We start from the raw sequence: 12692 nt of genomic DNA, 5'->3' as shown, positions 1-12692 counted from the left end.
GAATGAGTTCTCTGCTTCCAGCGAGGCTGTGCGGGGGTCACCCAGCTGGGACTGCCGGTGCTCCCCCGCGCTGTCCCCCCGGGACCTGCCAGACCCGCCTCCCCCGGGGCTGAAGGGGGGGGGGTTCCAGCTCGGGGGCGGCTCAGCCTTCCTGAGCAGGGAGCCATGGTGTGTCACCACGTTGGGTTGTGCAGCACCCAGCGCTGATGGGTTCAGATATTATTTTTTCTTAATTTGTGCTATTAATATCCATGGAGAAGTGAGACCTGGCCATGACGAGGACCCGTTTCCAGGCCAGGAGTGGGTAGTTTGGGATAAACCACCCTTGACGTAACCGTAGCCGGGAGTTTCCCAGCTGTCAGCAGGGGCTATATAAGCAGGACCCTGGTGTGGGGAAGGCAGAAACCCTGGAGGGAGCCTGCCTTCAGCCTTTCACGTGCCAGAGCCATGCCGAGAGCCATGACAGTCATCCCTACCCCTCCTGTGAGTATTTGCAGTCTGGCCTGTGCTGTCCTGGTGGGCTGGGATGACCAAGGGACATCTCAGAGATGTCTTGTCCAGTGAGGGCTGGATGTGCCCTGGGGATGGGGGTGTCAGGGAAAACCTGTGGCTCTGCTGGGGCTCAGCTCCACAGATGGTGCAGCACTGCTTGGGGGACCACAAGCAGAGCTCTGGGGAGCACGGACGGGGTGACAGGGGCCTGTGGCCTCAGGTGTTGTCAGTGACTGGTGTGCACTGTGTTTCTCAAGAGTGTCTCTGCCCACCCAAACCAGGGCTGAGTTCAGCTTTGTTTCTTGCAAACAAAATGGTGAGTATGCAGGGCACTTCTGGGGCTGTGCAAAGGGTGGAGTTATCAGACAGGAACCAGAGAAGCTCCCCTTGCTGCAAGCCTGTCCTGCACCTGGGATAGTGCTTTGGGAAGCAAAGGAAGATAAAAAGTCCTTCCTTAGATATCAGACATAGAGGTCCACTGTGTCTCCAAGGTCACTGGCTGCAGTTGCTGTCATGGAGGTTCCTCCTCTGGAAGGAAGGTTTACAAGGGTCCTAAAACTAAGTGAGGGAGGAGACATGAGTTTTGCTTGCATACACCAGACTCAGGGATGGTTTGAGAGCCATGAAAGAACTTGCTGGAGAAGCAGCATAGGAAAAAGAGTCTGACACTAAGCACCCCGTATATGTTTTTTTTACAGGAAGCAGACACAAACAAACAAGTTCAAACACGCAAACACGAACACAAGTGGGCTTGTAGCCCTCTATCTGCTTCCATGGGCAGAGCCCACAGTCCAGCTGGCAGATGCCCTACGAACACCTCGCTGACAGTCGTTTCACCTCTCTCCCCACGGTACCGGTGTCAGCAGCACCATCATCTGCTTGCCAGCTGGCGTGGGTCACTCCTGCTGGGGAGGAAGAGGAGCTCTGCTCTTCCACTTCTCGGCGCAGCGCTTCATGGTTGGGAGGTGCCAAGGAACTCCCGTAAAACGCTATCCCGGGAGCGCTCTGCTTCACGCTGCCGCCGGGACAGGAGCCTTGGTATTCCTTATTCCTTATCCTTATTCTTGTACAAAAACAACAAAATAAACCACACCACGTCTACCCACCTCGGAGAAGGTTCTTTGCGGGGGTCAGAGGGCCGGGCGGGAGGTGTGGGTGCCGGGTGGGCTTTCCCGGGGTCTCTCTGCCGCCGCCCCTCTCCCTCCCCGCTCACTCACGCCTCAGCTGCTCCCGCCAGTCCCAGCAGCGGGAACAGGAAGCCAGGCTGAAAATATCAGTGAAATCTCCCAGCAGGTGCCGGGTTCTGTAGAACTCCTTACAGAGCCCGGCCCGGGGCTCCAGGGCTCCGGCCCTCCGCGGGACAGGAGCGAGCGGCAGGCGGGGAAAGAGGAGCCGGGAGCGGGGGTGCCGGGGCGGCTCTGGGCGGTTGCTCCGCCCTCTGGCTGCTGCGCGGCTGTTGCTGTGGAGGTGGAAGCTGTCGGGATGAAACAGGGCCCGGCTCGGCGGGATCTCCGGCCCGGCAGTTCTGCGGGTACAGCCCGGTACCCCTGGGCCGGGTTGGGCGGTTGGGCCTGGGGCTTGGCCTGTGCGCTGGGTTCGGGCCTTGCTGGCCCGGCCTGGGGGTCCCCACCGCTCCCGAGGCCCGCACTGAAGCCACCAAACACCCCCTTCCACTCCCCCCCCTCCGCAGGGACCTCCCCGGGTTTTATTATTATTTCTGTTATTATTTATAAGCGTAGAAAAAGCTCTGTGGGGGGAGGGCCCGGGCTTCAGCCTGTGTTGGGAGCACTTTGCCCACCTCAGCTGGGGCTTTGCTATTTCGGAGCCATTTAGTCTGTTTATTTCCTTTTTTTAGAGCCATTTTTGTGTCTTGCTGCCTGGGGAGGGGGAGGCAGGGGGCTGCGTGCAGGAGACTTCCCAGGAGTTTGTTCTTTCTTTTCACCCATGGGAAGCTCAGGTTGGGTTTATCTCCTGTTCAGACCCGAGTGAGACCATTGAATCTGAGCACTTTGGTTGTGGTTTTTTGAACTGTAAGAGATGCTGAATGTCATTCTGTGTAGCATTTAAAAAACCCCAAACAAATACCCCACCAAAACAACACAACCCAGCCTGAAACATAGTTCAGCTGGAAATCAGTAACTAACCTGAAATTAAGGTGAGGTTTTGTTGGGGGGCTGAAGAGGACGGGTTATCATCTGTTTTTCAGAGATGAAAGAAGAGATGTACAAGTTGTCCTTCTCACCAGCTCCAGAAGAGCCTGAGCCATATGTTCTGCAAGATGACATCCAGGTGCTTGCAACTAAGGAGGCAGCTCTGAAAAAAGTATGTATTTTTACTGATAGGAACCTTAACCAACACTCTCCTTTTATTCAGTGTGTTTAACTGTGGTGAAACCAAAACCCAATCTTGGAGTTCAGTTCTCATTTCTTTTTGTCCTGCTTTTTATGACTTGTCAGATCATTGAGTTCATTTGGTAAAAGTTAGAGACTATCAATCCTTACACAATCCCTATGAATGAAAGGATAAATAAGCTGCCTCTTCAAAATTATGTTTTCAGGCTTCTGGTCTAATAAGTTCCAAGTAAGTTGGAACTAGTAAGTTCCAATAAGTAAGCTCCAAATTGGGGTAAAAATGTGTGAAGGGAAGCATTTGACACCAAGGGACTCAGCAGGAAACTATTGGGAAGGTGATTTAAAACTCTTTTTTCCCTGCCCCAGTTATGAAGCAGAGTCCAGAGAAGTTATATAGTAACTAAGCTGGTGTCTCTGCATTTCAGCACCTATCAGGAGCAAGTCAGACCTGAGGTGTGGTTTTCCCAGCCTCGTCATGCAGAGAAACTGCACCAGCAGGTTTGGAAGTCCTGTGTGCAGGAGGAGGTCATGGAGGGAGGAATTACAGATGATTCTTGTTCCATCTGTGCATTTGCTGATGGTGTCAAGCTCACAAGGGAAGAGCTGGTGTTGCAGAAATGCCATTGCTCAAGTGTAATTACTCAGATAAATCCTTCCATTGTATCTCAGGGTGTTTGTAATGACCTATTGTTGTTCCTCTCAGAGTGATGAGGTAGAATGTTGTCATTCTGGAGAATTCTTTTCCACTCTCCCAGTCATGTTATGGTGGCCATGGGACATCTTGGGGTGGTGTCCTGGCTGGCAAGGGCTGTGTGTGTATGGAGAGATTAATTTAAAATTTCTCTTCAGACAGCAGATTTTATTGAGGTTTCTTCTCAAGATGTTACTACAGCATCTTTAAAAGAGAAATGTAAAAGAAAGAAAAAAAAGGTTCATCAGAGCCTACTAACACAGCACAAAGCTCTCCAGAGCTGGGACCATCATATGGCAATCAGGAAAAAGCAGGAGAAACACTTAGGAGGTGAGAAAAGCTGAGGCCTCATTCTGTAAAATTCTGTGTGCAAATGGGGGAGTTTGATGGCCCTACAATGAACTGTGATGCTCGTGGCTGACTGGGCCTAATCCTGCTGCTGTTGCAGCCTAACCCCATGTTACCAGAGCTCCCAGCACTGCCAGTGGTTGTGGTTGTGGATGCTGTGGGGAGGTGAGCTGGAGGGACTGGCTGGGTTTGGTGGGGTACAGATGAGCTATAGTAGTAGTAAAGGGTGTGCTTAGCTGAAGAGCAGCACCAGTGATTTGGTGTTTCTTCTTTATAGAAATTCTTCAGAGGCCAGAGGATGAGTTGCTGATGAGTGTCTCAGAGCATTACAGGCAAATCCAGGAAGAACGTGACCTCATTGACTGGAATCTCCCTGCCCTGCTCCCTGGAAAGGTGAGAGCCTCACTTCCTCTGCATCCTGATTGCTCTTGTGAAAGCTCAGGGACACTGGTGTTATGGGTGACATCTCTGAAGACCTGTCATTAGGTATTTATCAAAGCCACTCTTTTAAGTCCTTCAGCTGAGTGTGCAAGCAGAGCTTTCAGTGACTTTAAAAACATGAACTGTGCTGTCTGTACCAGTCAGAGGGAAGTGGTGGTGTCCTTTGGCTCCTTGATAGTGAACTTCTGTGTATGGGCAAGTCCCATTTCTTGATTATCACCAGTGACTGTCACACACTGGGAAGTGGCATGGGGACATGCTGCAACTGTTGCAGAGACAGGAAGATCTGATAGCTTCAGGCTTGAATTTTAGTGACTGCCATGGAGAAAGGGGTGTGGGTAGGTCAGGAGGGTGATGGCAGTGTCTTACATTAACTTTATTTTTTTTTTACATTTATAGCACTATTGAATACTTTGCATGAGGCATTATTTCAATATCATTCAACCTTCATGTAGGATGAGGTAGAAAAATGTTCTTTTGTCATCGACAGCAGCCTGCTTGAAATGTTGGCTTGCTCTGCAGAAAGTGATCATTTATAGACCTTTAAAATGTTCATATAAGCAGAGTAGACCCCTTTATAGCTTCTTGTCCCTGTGAAGTAGCAGGCAGCCATATGAAAGCATCAGTGGGAGCCTTGTTTTCTGCCCTAGGGCTACCGCAGAGGAAGCGAGTTCTGGAGCCAGCCCGAGCGTATTGGAGATGAACTCACTGGGCTGACATTGACACTGACTCAGAGAGAACGTGGCTGCCCAGAGCCACTCACTCATGTAGGGAAACCCCATGCTGTCCGGATGGAAACAGGTAAGGGGAGTTGGCAGAAAGAGGGTACAAGTGTGGAGGGAGCAGCAGGAAGGAAGAGCGACTCCTGTGAGCACCAGGCTGATGTTAGAGGTGTCCCTTCCAACAGCTGCAGCACAAGCTACTTCCCAGGCAGCTGTGGGACCTCCAGAATGCCACAAGATCAAAGTTTTTCAGGGAGGAAAATCCATGTGTATGTGGGTACGTAGTCAGTGAGCTCTTGTATGGGTATTTCCACAGGTCTGAAGCCTCCAAAGAAGATTCCTTTCTATGAGACCTGGGATAAGAGTCTTTTCCTGAAGCAGCGAAGGCAGGAGCTAAAACCCATCCTAGAGGAGCTGAATTTTTATAAGCCGGTAAGAGCAGAGGAGAGAGGACATTCTTTGACTCTCTCATCTCATGTCAGATGCTGTAGAGTAACATAAAATTGCTGAGAACTGGATCTGAAAAAGCTTTAGGAATCTAAAAGAGCTCCATGGTACTTATCTGGGAAGTTCCTCCATTTCCTAAGTGGCCACACCCATGGAAGTGTTATCTCACCTTCCCAAGTGTTCATGGAGTTGGTCTCAGCATAGGACCAGCACAAAAATCCTGCCAAATGCTGATGTAGGACCTTGACACTTGCTCCTGCCTCAGGGCTGAGGACAGCTTTACCCATGTGAAAGAGGCACATCCAAAACCTCCTGCAGGCAGATAGCTCCTCTTAAAAAATGAACAAACCTCAGCTTTTTATTTCTGAAACCTGGTTCTGGGGATGAGAAACGTGTGTGAAAGAGACTTGTCCCATCCCAGCTGCTGTAATGGGGAATGCAGTCATCTAGGATTTTGGGGATACCCACAATCAGTTTCTTTCTCTTGTTTAAACATTCATTGGATACCTCTAGAAATTGTTGTAGGCACAAGGTATCTGAACGTGACTTTATTGGATTAATTTTCTGCATTTGTCTAGTATCTTATATTCCTCTCTATATAAAAAGAGAAACTGTGATCTGGTCATTTTTCTGTGTCCAGGATCTGGATGGACTGGAGGTGATTGGTACAAGGCAGCCTTTCACATCTGTCTCAAGAGAGTCTTCTCCACCTTCCACCTCTTCAAATGAGTCTGAGACTCTGTAAGTTTTATTTCATGGCAGAAATGAAGCATTTTAGGTATGTACCATCAGTCTGTAAGGGTCTCTTTAACCATCCTTTTCCAGAATATGGAGGAGTCTCCACTGGGGCAGACTAAAAGGTATAAATGCTGATATTAAAGTTAGCAGATTTAGCAATCAAGCAGTTCCCTGGTGTCTTGGGGCCTTGTGCCTAAGCAGCAAAAAACAGAGAAGTTTTTTTGAGCTATTTCCTCCAGTCTTCCCTCTGTGTGGCTCCAGAGCTTTAGTGTGGGGATTCTGCTCTAAATTATGTCCATCTGGTGGGCTTGGCCCAGCCTTCCACTTCCATCATCAATTTGCCTTTTTCCTCCACCCTGTCCAGGTGTAATGGGCATGACCTGGGGGCCTCTTCTCCTAATCCAGTCAGGTATCCTCAGCCTTTCTTGGGCAGGTTTTGCTCCTGAATGCTCCAGCTGTCCTGTCCTTGGTGGTGACAAGTCACTACCTAGAGTTAACCACATCTGCAGGGCTCAGTCCCTGAAGACACAATGTGGAAAAGCATTAGCTGGGATTATTTCTAATAGGGTCTTGTCTCTCCCCTCTCTGGAAATGAATTTCACTCCATGAAAATGCTGGCTCTTGTTTTCTTTAGCAGTGGCTCCTTACAGGATGACCTAGATGCAGTTCCAGAAGCAGTACAGGGTCCATCGTTAGTTTTTGGTGGCCATCCTGCTTGTTGGATCAGTTACACCACTCCTTGCAGGGTAATTGTGCTTTTTGGATTGTTAAATCAAGCTAAGCCTGCCTGAGTTCCCAAGTCACAGCTGCACAATGTCCCTCCCAGAGAATGGGAGGTTTATTCTGAGCACAATAGGGTTTCCCCACGTTTGCTCTGGAGAGATCTGGGCTCCTCTGTGTGGTGTGGAGCTCTGTACAATGGCCACTTCAACAGACCTGCCTTGCAAGTTCTCCTACCAAGACTCAGCCCCTTATTTGTGGCTGGGCAAGACAGATCCTGGCAGATAAAGTAAAAATAGTTCCCTATGTCTTTTTCCTCTTCCTTGTAGGATAAAGTTGGCATAACTGCAGAGGTCACCTTTGAGACAAAGACGGGTGAGCTAGCTGAAAGCTCTCTGACAGTAAGCAATGATGGCACCACAGCCATCTGGTATGAGTGGATGAGGCTCCCCAAGGGAATTCCCTTCAAAAAAAACAAGGAGATGAGGATGCCATGTTTTTACTTTGATACCAGATCAGGTACGAGAGCTGCTGGTCTCTGAGACCTTTGTGCAGAGACCAGAGAGCACTTACTCAGGGGTTACCTGAGCTGTGGAGTCTGACTAATGGCAGAGCAAGCCTGTGGGGTGACTCTCCTTAGGAAGCCACCCTGGGGATCAGAGCTGACTCACACCAAAAGAGGTGTCTGAGGCAGATCCATTTCAGTGGGACTTAAAGGGAAGGAGGTTGCTTGTTCTCTGGATGTAAATGGCATATGGAGAAATGAATAGTTTTCTGATGGCAAACTGGGCATAATCTGCCAGAGAGAGTACTGAGCTTGCTGTAAAAGGGCCATGCTGTGGAAATAATACCAGTTCAGTAACGTGGGGATTGGCAATAAACCTGGAAGGAGAAAAATAGTTGAATAAAGTGTGATAGGCAGCTAAGCTCTGGGGAGAGTCTCTCACAGAGATAAGGACACTTGGGATTGTGTTGGAAAACTGTCAAGTTAACCAAGTGGATTTAAGTAATTGATTTTCCTCTCTTATTTCAGGTGTAATTTTGCCTGGACAAACTAGGAAGTTTTCCATTCTTTTCAAGTCAGAGACAGCAGGTGTTTTCAGCGAGTACTGGGAATTTAGGACACATCCTTTGTTGTTAGGAGGAGCTCTGCTGCAGATGCTCCTTTGTGGACTTGCTGAGTATGTGGATAAATGGGCTGATGTAAGAGAGAAACTGAAGGTAACCAAGCATGTAACTGGGTAACTGTGAGCTTTGAACCTAAAATGCAAATAGAGGATGAGGGTGGGAGTGCATGACATGGTATTTTTATTGCTATGCAATTAGGGCTGGCAGTGAGATGATTATTTATTTACAGAACATCTGTACATTCAGCAGGCTTGCTAAATAAAATGGAAGAACTATAGTCTGCTGCCATATTGTTCAGAAAGACATGATAGTGTCTCCTAAACTGTTCATATTGGTCCTTTAAGAAAGCTAATTTTCTGTTGGTAATGAATTGATTTAGTTACTTAGTGGGGATGGGATTATGTGTTGTACTTTCTGATATCAGTTAAGGTATAAGTAGAAAATTACACTATGCTTTGAAAAGTATGCTTTGGGGGGGATCTGCAGGGTTTATGTGAAAAGCTGTTGTAAGTAATGCCCTGCTTAGTGGGATTTGCAGTTATTCTTGTCCTTGGAGCCCCATCTAAAATACGTGTGGTTACTGGCATGGGTGTGAATTTGTGTCTGTGTATGGGACAGGTACTAACAGATGTTGTTCTTGTTGTGGTGCCTCAGTGTGACCTGGCTGCTCGAGTGGCTGCTTCTATAGCAAAAGAGAGTCTGGAGAGATGTCTTGCCCAAATTCGGACCCCTGAGCGTGCCCCATCTCCTGTGGGTGCCTGTGTCACAGAGGAAGATTTATTCCACCTGAAGAATCCCAAGGTGACATTTGCTATTTGATGAGCTACACAACTGGGATAGCAGGGAGGGAAGACCCATGGGGCTGCTGCACCCCTGGCATAGTCTGTCACAGCAGCTTTACCACTGAAGTTTGTCAGGGAAAGGCACAGCTCATTTCTTCTTGCCCTGTTCCCCATTGTCACAGCTGCATTATCAGCATCAGGTGGTGAAGCAGCTGCATGAACTATGGAGAAAGCACATGACTGTTCCTTCAGCCACTGAGGAGGAGGTGCCCTTGGGCCAGCAGGGAATGGGGAAGGACACGGAGTGCCAGGAGGGAACCTCAGAGGCTCAGCCTCCTCAGGGTAGCACCACAGAGGTCCCATCTTGGAAGACCACACTTGAGGAGGATCCAGGTCACACTGCAGATGTGAAGAAGGAAGAGCCAGGCTGGAACTACTCCTTCGAGGACTTTAAACAGGTGCTCACCCCTGTTCCTCCTGGTGCTGTGCCAAGCTGGTGGTGTTTTCATTCCCTAACAAATAGCCACTCAGTGTGAGCCCACCCAAAGGGCTGCTTCCAATGGGCTGTGGGTTAAAAGGTGATTCATGATGTGTGTAACAGGAAAGCATTTCAGCTTTGCTGACCACAGCCTCAGTGCTCTTGTAAAGAGGTTCCCAACAGAGACTTTGAGGGCTGTTATGTGAAGAAGAGAACCACATAACATAATAGATATTTTAAGCTCTTCTCCCATTAGCTTCATGTCATCCCAGGACTGGGTGCAGTGGGCAGGCTAATCCTACAGCTCCTGTGGCTTCCCCAGGGGCTCCTCTCCTTGGAGAGCCCTTCCTGTTCACTGGAGTGCTAAGGGGCTGTGGATAAAGGATCTAGGACCTCCCTAAATTAAAGCAGGAGTACTTTGGATTCTGCCAGCAGTTTTTCTGTAGTGCTCTCTTGGAAACCTCCTTGCTACTTTTATAACTAATCTTTATCTGGGACCTTCTCACTCTTCAGAATCCCTGCTCCCCAGCACACTTGTGGTGTGACCCTAACTGGGGTGACTGGAATTGCTCCCCAGATCTGAGGTTGCATGGGCACCTTGGCTAAATCCCAGCAATACAGGAGGCCACCTCTAGGTGCTCAAGTGCCCAGGGCAGTTTATTTTCAGCCTGGTGTCCAGGCAGAGAGCCCTCGTGTGCTCTGTTGAGATCAGGGTCTGTGGACTGGGACTGAGAACTCAAGTATCACTCCATGGCCCTTGTGTTTTCTCTCTCTCCCATCAGGCTATCCTGTCAATCCCCAATGAGGAGGAGCAAGAAGCAGCACTGGCCCAGCTCAACCATGCAGCACTGGAGCTGTGTGTTGAACAGAGGCCAACTCAGACAAACCTTTTGTATCAAACCTGGTGTGTTACCTTTGCAAGATAAGGCATGAAAATGCATTGTGTGCTCAACAGCCCTAGCAAGTGCTGTTGCAAGCACTGTGATTCAGAGTGCAATATGAGGTCTAGAAGCCTTTACTTACTGGGGTTATTTAAAATTAACCAAAGCAGCTGTCTACACCCTTTTTTAAACTCTGGAGATAAGTTTAGATTATTAAATTCATGTATTTTTGTATACAAGGGTATTTCTAGCAAGATTATTCTAGTCTATACTGGTGAAACCTTTGGGTAGTTTTCTGTACCCTTTTTTTCAGATAACTGTGTCTTCCCTCACACAGTTTCCCTGTTCATTTCTCAGACTTTCAGACTGTAAATATATTGGCAGCTTCTAGCTGCTTCTAAATTAGGAGGATGCAGGTTCCTCTTGGTAAACACAGGGAGCAGATCCATGCTGATTTCTCAACCTGTGTCACAATGAAGAGCAGGAGATGAAGAGCTCACTTCAGGGGGCTCAGACCAGACAACCTTTAAGAAAACCCAACACATTACATGATTCTCTGTAGATTCACAGTAATATTTATGGGTCTGTGTGAGCCCATTGCTTTGCAAACCATTGAGCCCTCAGAGAGCACAAACACCAGGGAAATAGTTTAGCATCCAGTGGCAGAAATTTGTAGATGGTGGGAGGTATTTCATGGGTTTGGATGCACAGGAGAGCTTCCTGGGCACTGGGTGAGCAAAGAGGCAATTGCTGTACTTGTCTCTCTTCTGATTCTGATATTTTTCACAGTTTTATGCTGTGGTGTGAAACAATTGATAGCATGGTGAGCTGCTCCATGAGGCTGAGGTCCTCTCTTGAATTGCCTGAGAACACCACCTATCTTGATACCTTTCCAGAGGAAACAGGTAAAGTTTGAGCACAGAAACTGGTTTCTGTGGGCTGTTGGAAATCCAGAGAATGTGCTGAATACCAACTGAAATGGCAACTTCAGCAGTTGCCCCTCAAAGGTTTTATATATCAAAATGTGTCAGAAAAAATTGTGTGATCATAGAATCATAGAATTAGCCGGGTTGGAAGGGACCTCAGAGATCATCCTCATTGTGAGCTGTGGTTTGGTGTCATCAAGAAGCCACCACACAAATAAGCCTTTTGATTGAGCTAGATGTAGCTACAGTTTTCACACAAACTAACCCAGAAAGCCCTACCTCACTGTTAGCTGTTTTACAGGCTTGTTCTGATACACCTCTGAGACCTGTTCATCCATTATTTTAATTAAGTAATCTTCAAGGATTTTTTTTTTTTTTTTTTGGTGCAGTACAGCTCAGATTCATAAAAAGAGGAAAATACATTGCAAAAGGAACATATTTCCGCTGCATGAGTGCAGGGGGCTTGTCTTTCTGCATGTGAAAATGTTGCTTTTGGATAACTGAAATTCTTTCTTTTGTAGTGGAGGTGAATGACCCAGTTTTGTATCAGCAATACCAGGAGAAATTTTATGTTCAAGTGAGTCTGACCAGAGCTTATATCTTTCTTGTTTTTTGCTCTTTGCTTGTAACCTTCCACTGAAGCTGAAGTGGAGCTGAAGTGTTCAGCTCAGAAATCTGACAAAAGTCAGTCTGTAATTCTCTAAACAAGGTAAACCCAAAGTAAGGTGTCCTTTGTTCTGGCCTGGAATCTGTTACCATAAACCCAGCCCTCACATAGCCACATAGGGGATTTCTATCTAGGATGTCTTTAGTATGCTTGTGGACTCTTGAGGCACCAGCAGAATTAATTGTATCTCAGAAAATGTTAACCACACTTCATAGCTAGAGAAATTATTACTACAGCTAAGCTCTGTTAGCAGCCAGACACTTTTATGTGGTTGTGTGCATGTCCCTGCCTTAATGTGCTCCTGTGTGAGAAACCATCTCCCTGTCTGTCTTGTCATCAGGGTTTCTTCATGTTTTTTTGCTAAATTATCTTTTTATTTTCTGCTTCAGGTTTATGGGCTGCTGGATTCAATGGTGAGCAAAATGTTTTCTTTTTTTGAGGACCTAAAGGAAGAAGGTGCTCTGAAGTGGGAGGCTGAAGCCCGTTTTGATCAGAAATAGACTTTTAAAAAATCAATAAATAGCCATATTTACAGAGATGAGGTCTAGATTCTTCTTTCTGAAGTGATGCACTGATTAGAACTGTGATGTGAGACTGTTGCTAGATCATCTGTTACTTCTACAGATTATTGCTTGCCAAGAAGAGACAAGGCAAGAAATATTGCAGCCTCAGGAACTGTTAAGACTGAAAAATACTGGCATTTCTGCTAAGAGAAGAATTTAAAAGTGCCAGACAACATGAGAGATGTCTTATTCTTGTTGTTCAGTCTTGCTTTGCTAGCAGGTGAGACAGCAGAGAGTGTCCTTGTACTGAGGAGCCCAAGTACCAGGACTGTAAGTAGGAAAAACCCATCCTATTTTTGATCATATTCTTGACTTCT

General features: G+C 47.4%; 1 protein-coding gene and 2 long non-coding RNA genes across 3 annotated transcripts; 2 read left to right on the top strand and 1 right to left on the bottom strand.

The window, feature by feature from the left end:
• The first annotated feature begins 155 nt into the window (after window positions 1–155).
• Window positions 156–1597, top strand: LOC139805665 (uncharacterized). The gene is made up of 2 exons (XR_011729949.1): window positions 156–483; window positions 1195–1597. It is a non-coding gene; the product is annotated as an uncharacterized lncRNA (long non-coding RNA).
• LOC139805666 (uncharacterized) lies at window positions 1166–1854 on the bottom strand. The gene is made up of 2 exons (XR_011729950.1): window positions 1599–1854; window positions 1166–1394 (listed from the first exon to the last, which is right to left on the bottom strand). It is a non-coding gene; the product is annotated as an uncharacterized lncRNA (long non-coding RNA).
• MYCBPAP (MYCBP associated protein) lies at window positions 1855–12350 on the top strand. The gene is made up of 16 exons (XM_071764236.1): window positions 1855–2023; window positions 2699–2814; window positions 3693–3864; window positions 4160–4275; window positions 4974–5124; window positions 5362–5477; window positions 6133–6233; window positions 6865–6976; window positions 7280–7469; window positions 7984–8171; window positions 8733–8879; window positions 9043–9318; window positions 10121–10242; window positions 11009–11124; window positions 11667–11722; window positions 12202–12350. The coding sequence occupies exons 1-16, from the start codon at window positions 1975–1977 to the stop codon at window positions 12310–12312; spliced, it is 2139 nt and encodes a 712-aa protein (XP_071620337.1). The 5' UTR covers window positions 1855–1974; the 3' UTR covers window positions 12313–12350.
• Window positions 12351–12692: the final 342 nt, after the last annotated feature.

Source organism: Heliangelus exortis, chromosome 20 (genome assembly GCF_036169615.1).
Source record: "Heliangelus exortis chromosome 20, bHelExo1.hap1, whole genome shotgun sequence".
Lineage (NCBI taxonomy): Eukaryota > Metazoa > Chordata > Aves > Apodiformes > Trochilidae > Heliangelus > Heliangelus exortis.
This window is presented reverse-complemented; position numbering and strand designations above follow the sequence as displayed.

Bases quoted from the DNA above. Each gene is read 5' to 3' on its own strand.
- MYCBPAP (XM_071764236.1), top strand. From the start codon at position 1,975: ATGAAACAGGGCCCGGCTCGGCGGGATCTCCGGCCCGGCAGTTCTGCG. The intron at 2,815-3,692 runs GTATGTATTTTT...ATTTCTCTTCAG, and splicing joins AGGAGGCAGCTCTGAAAAAA to ACAGCAGATTTTATTGAGGT. The intron at 5,478-6,132 runs GTAAGAGCAGAG...TTCTGTGTCCAG, and splicing joins AGCTGAATTTTTATAAGCCG to GATCTGGATGGACTGGAGGT.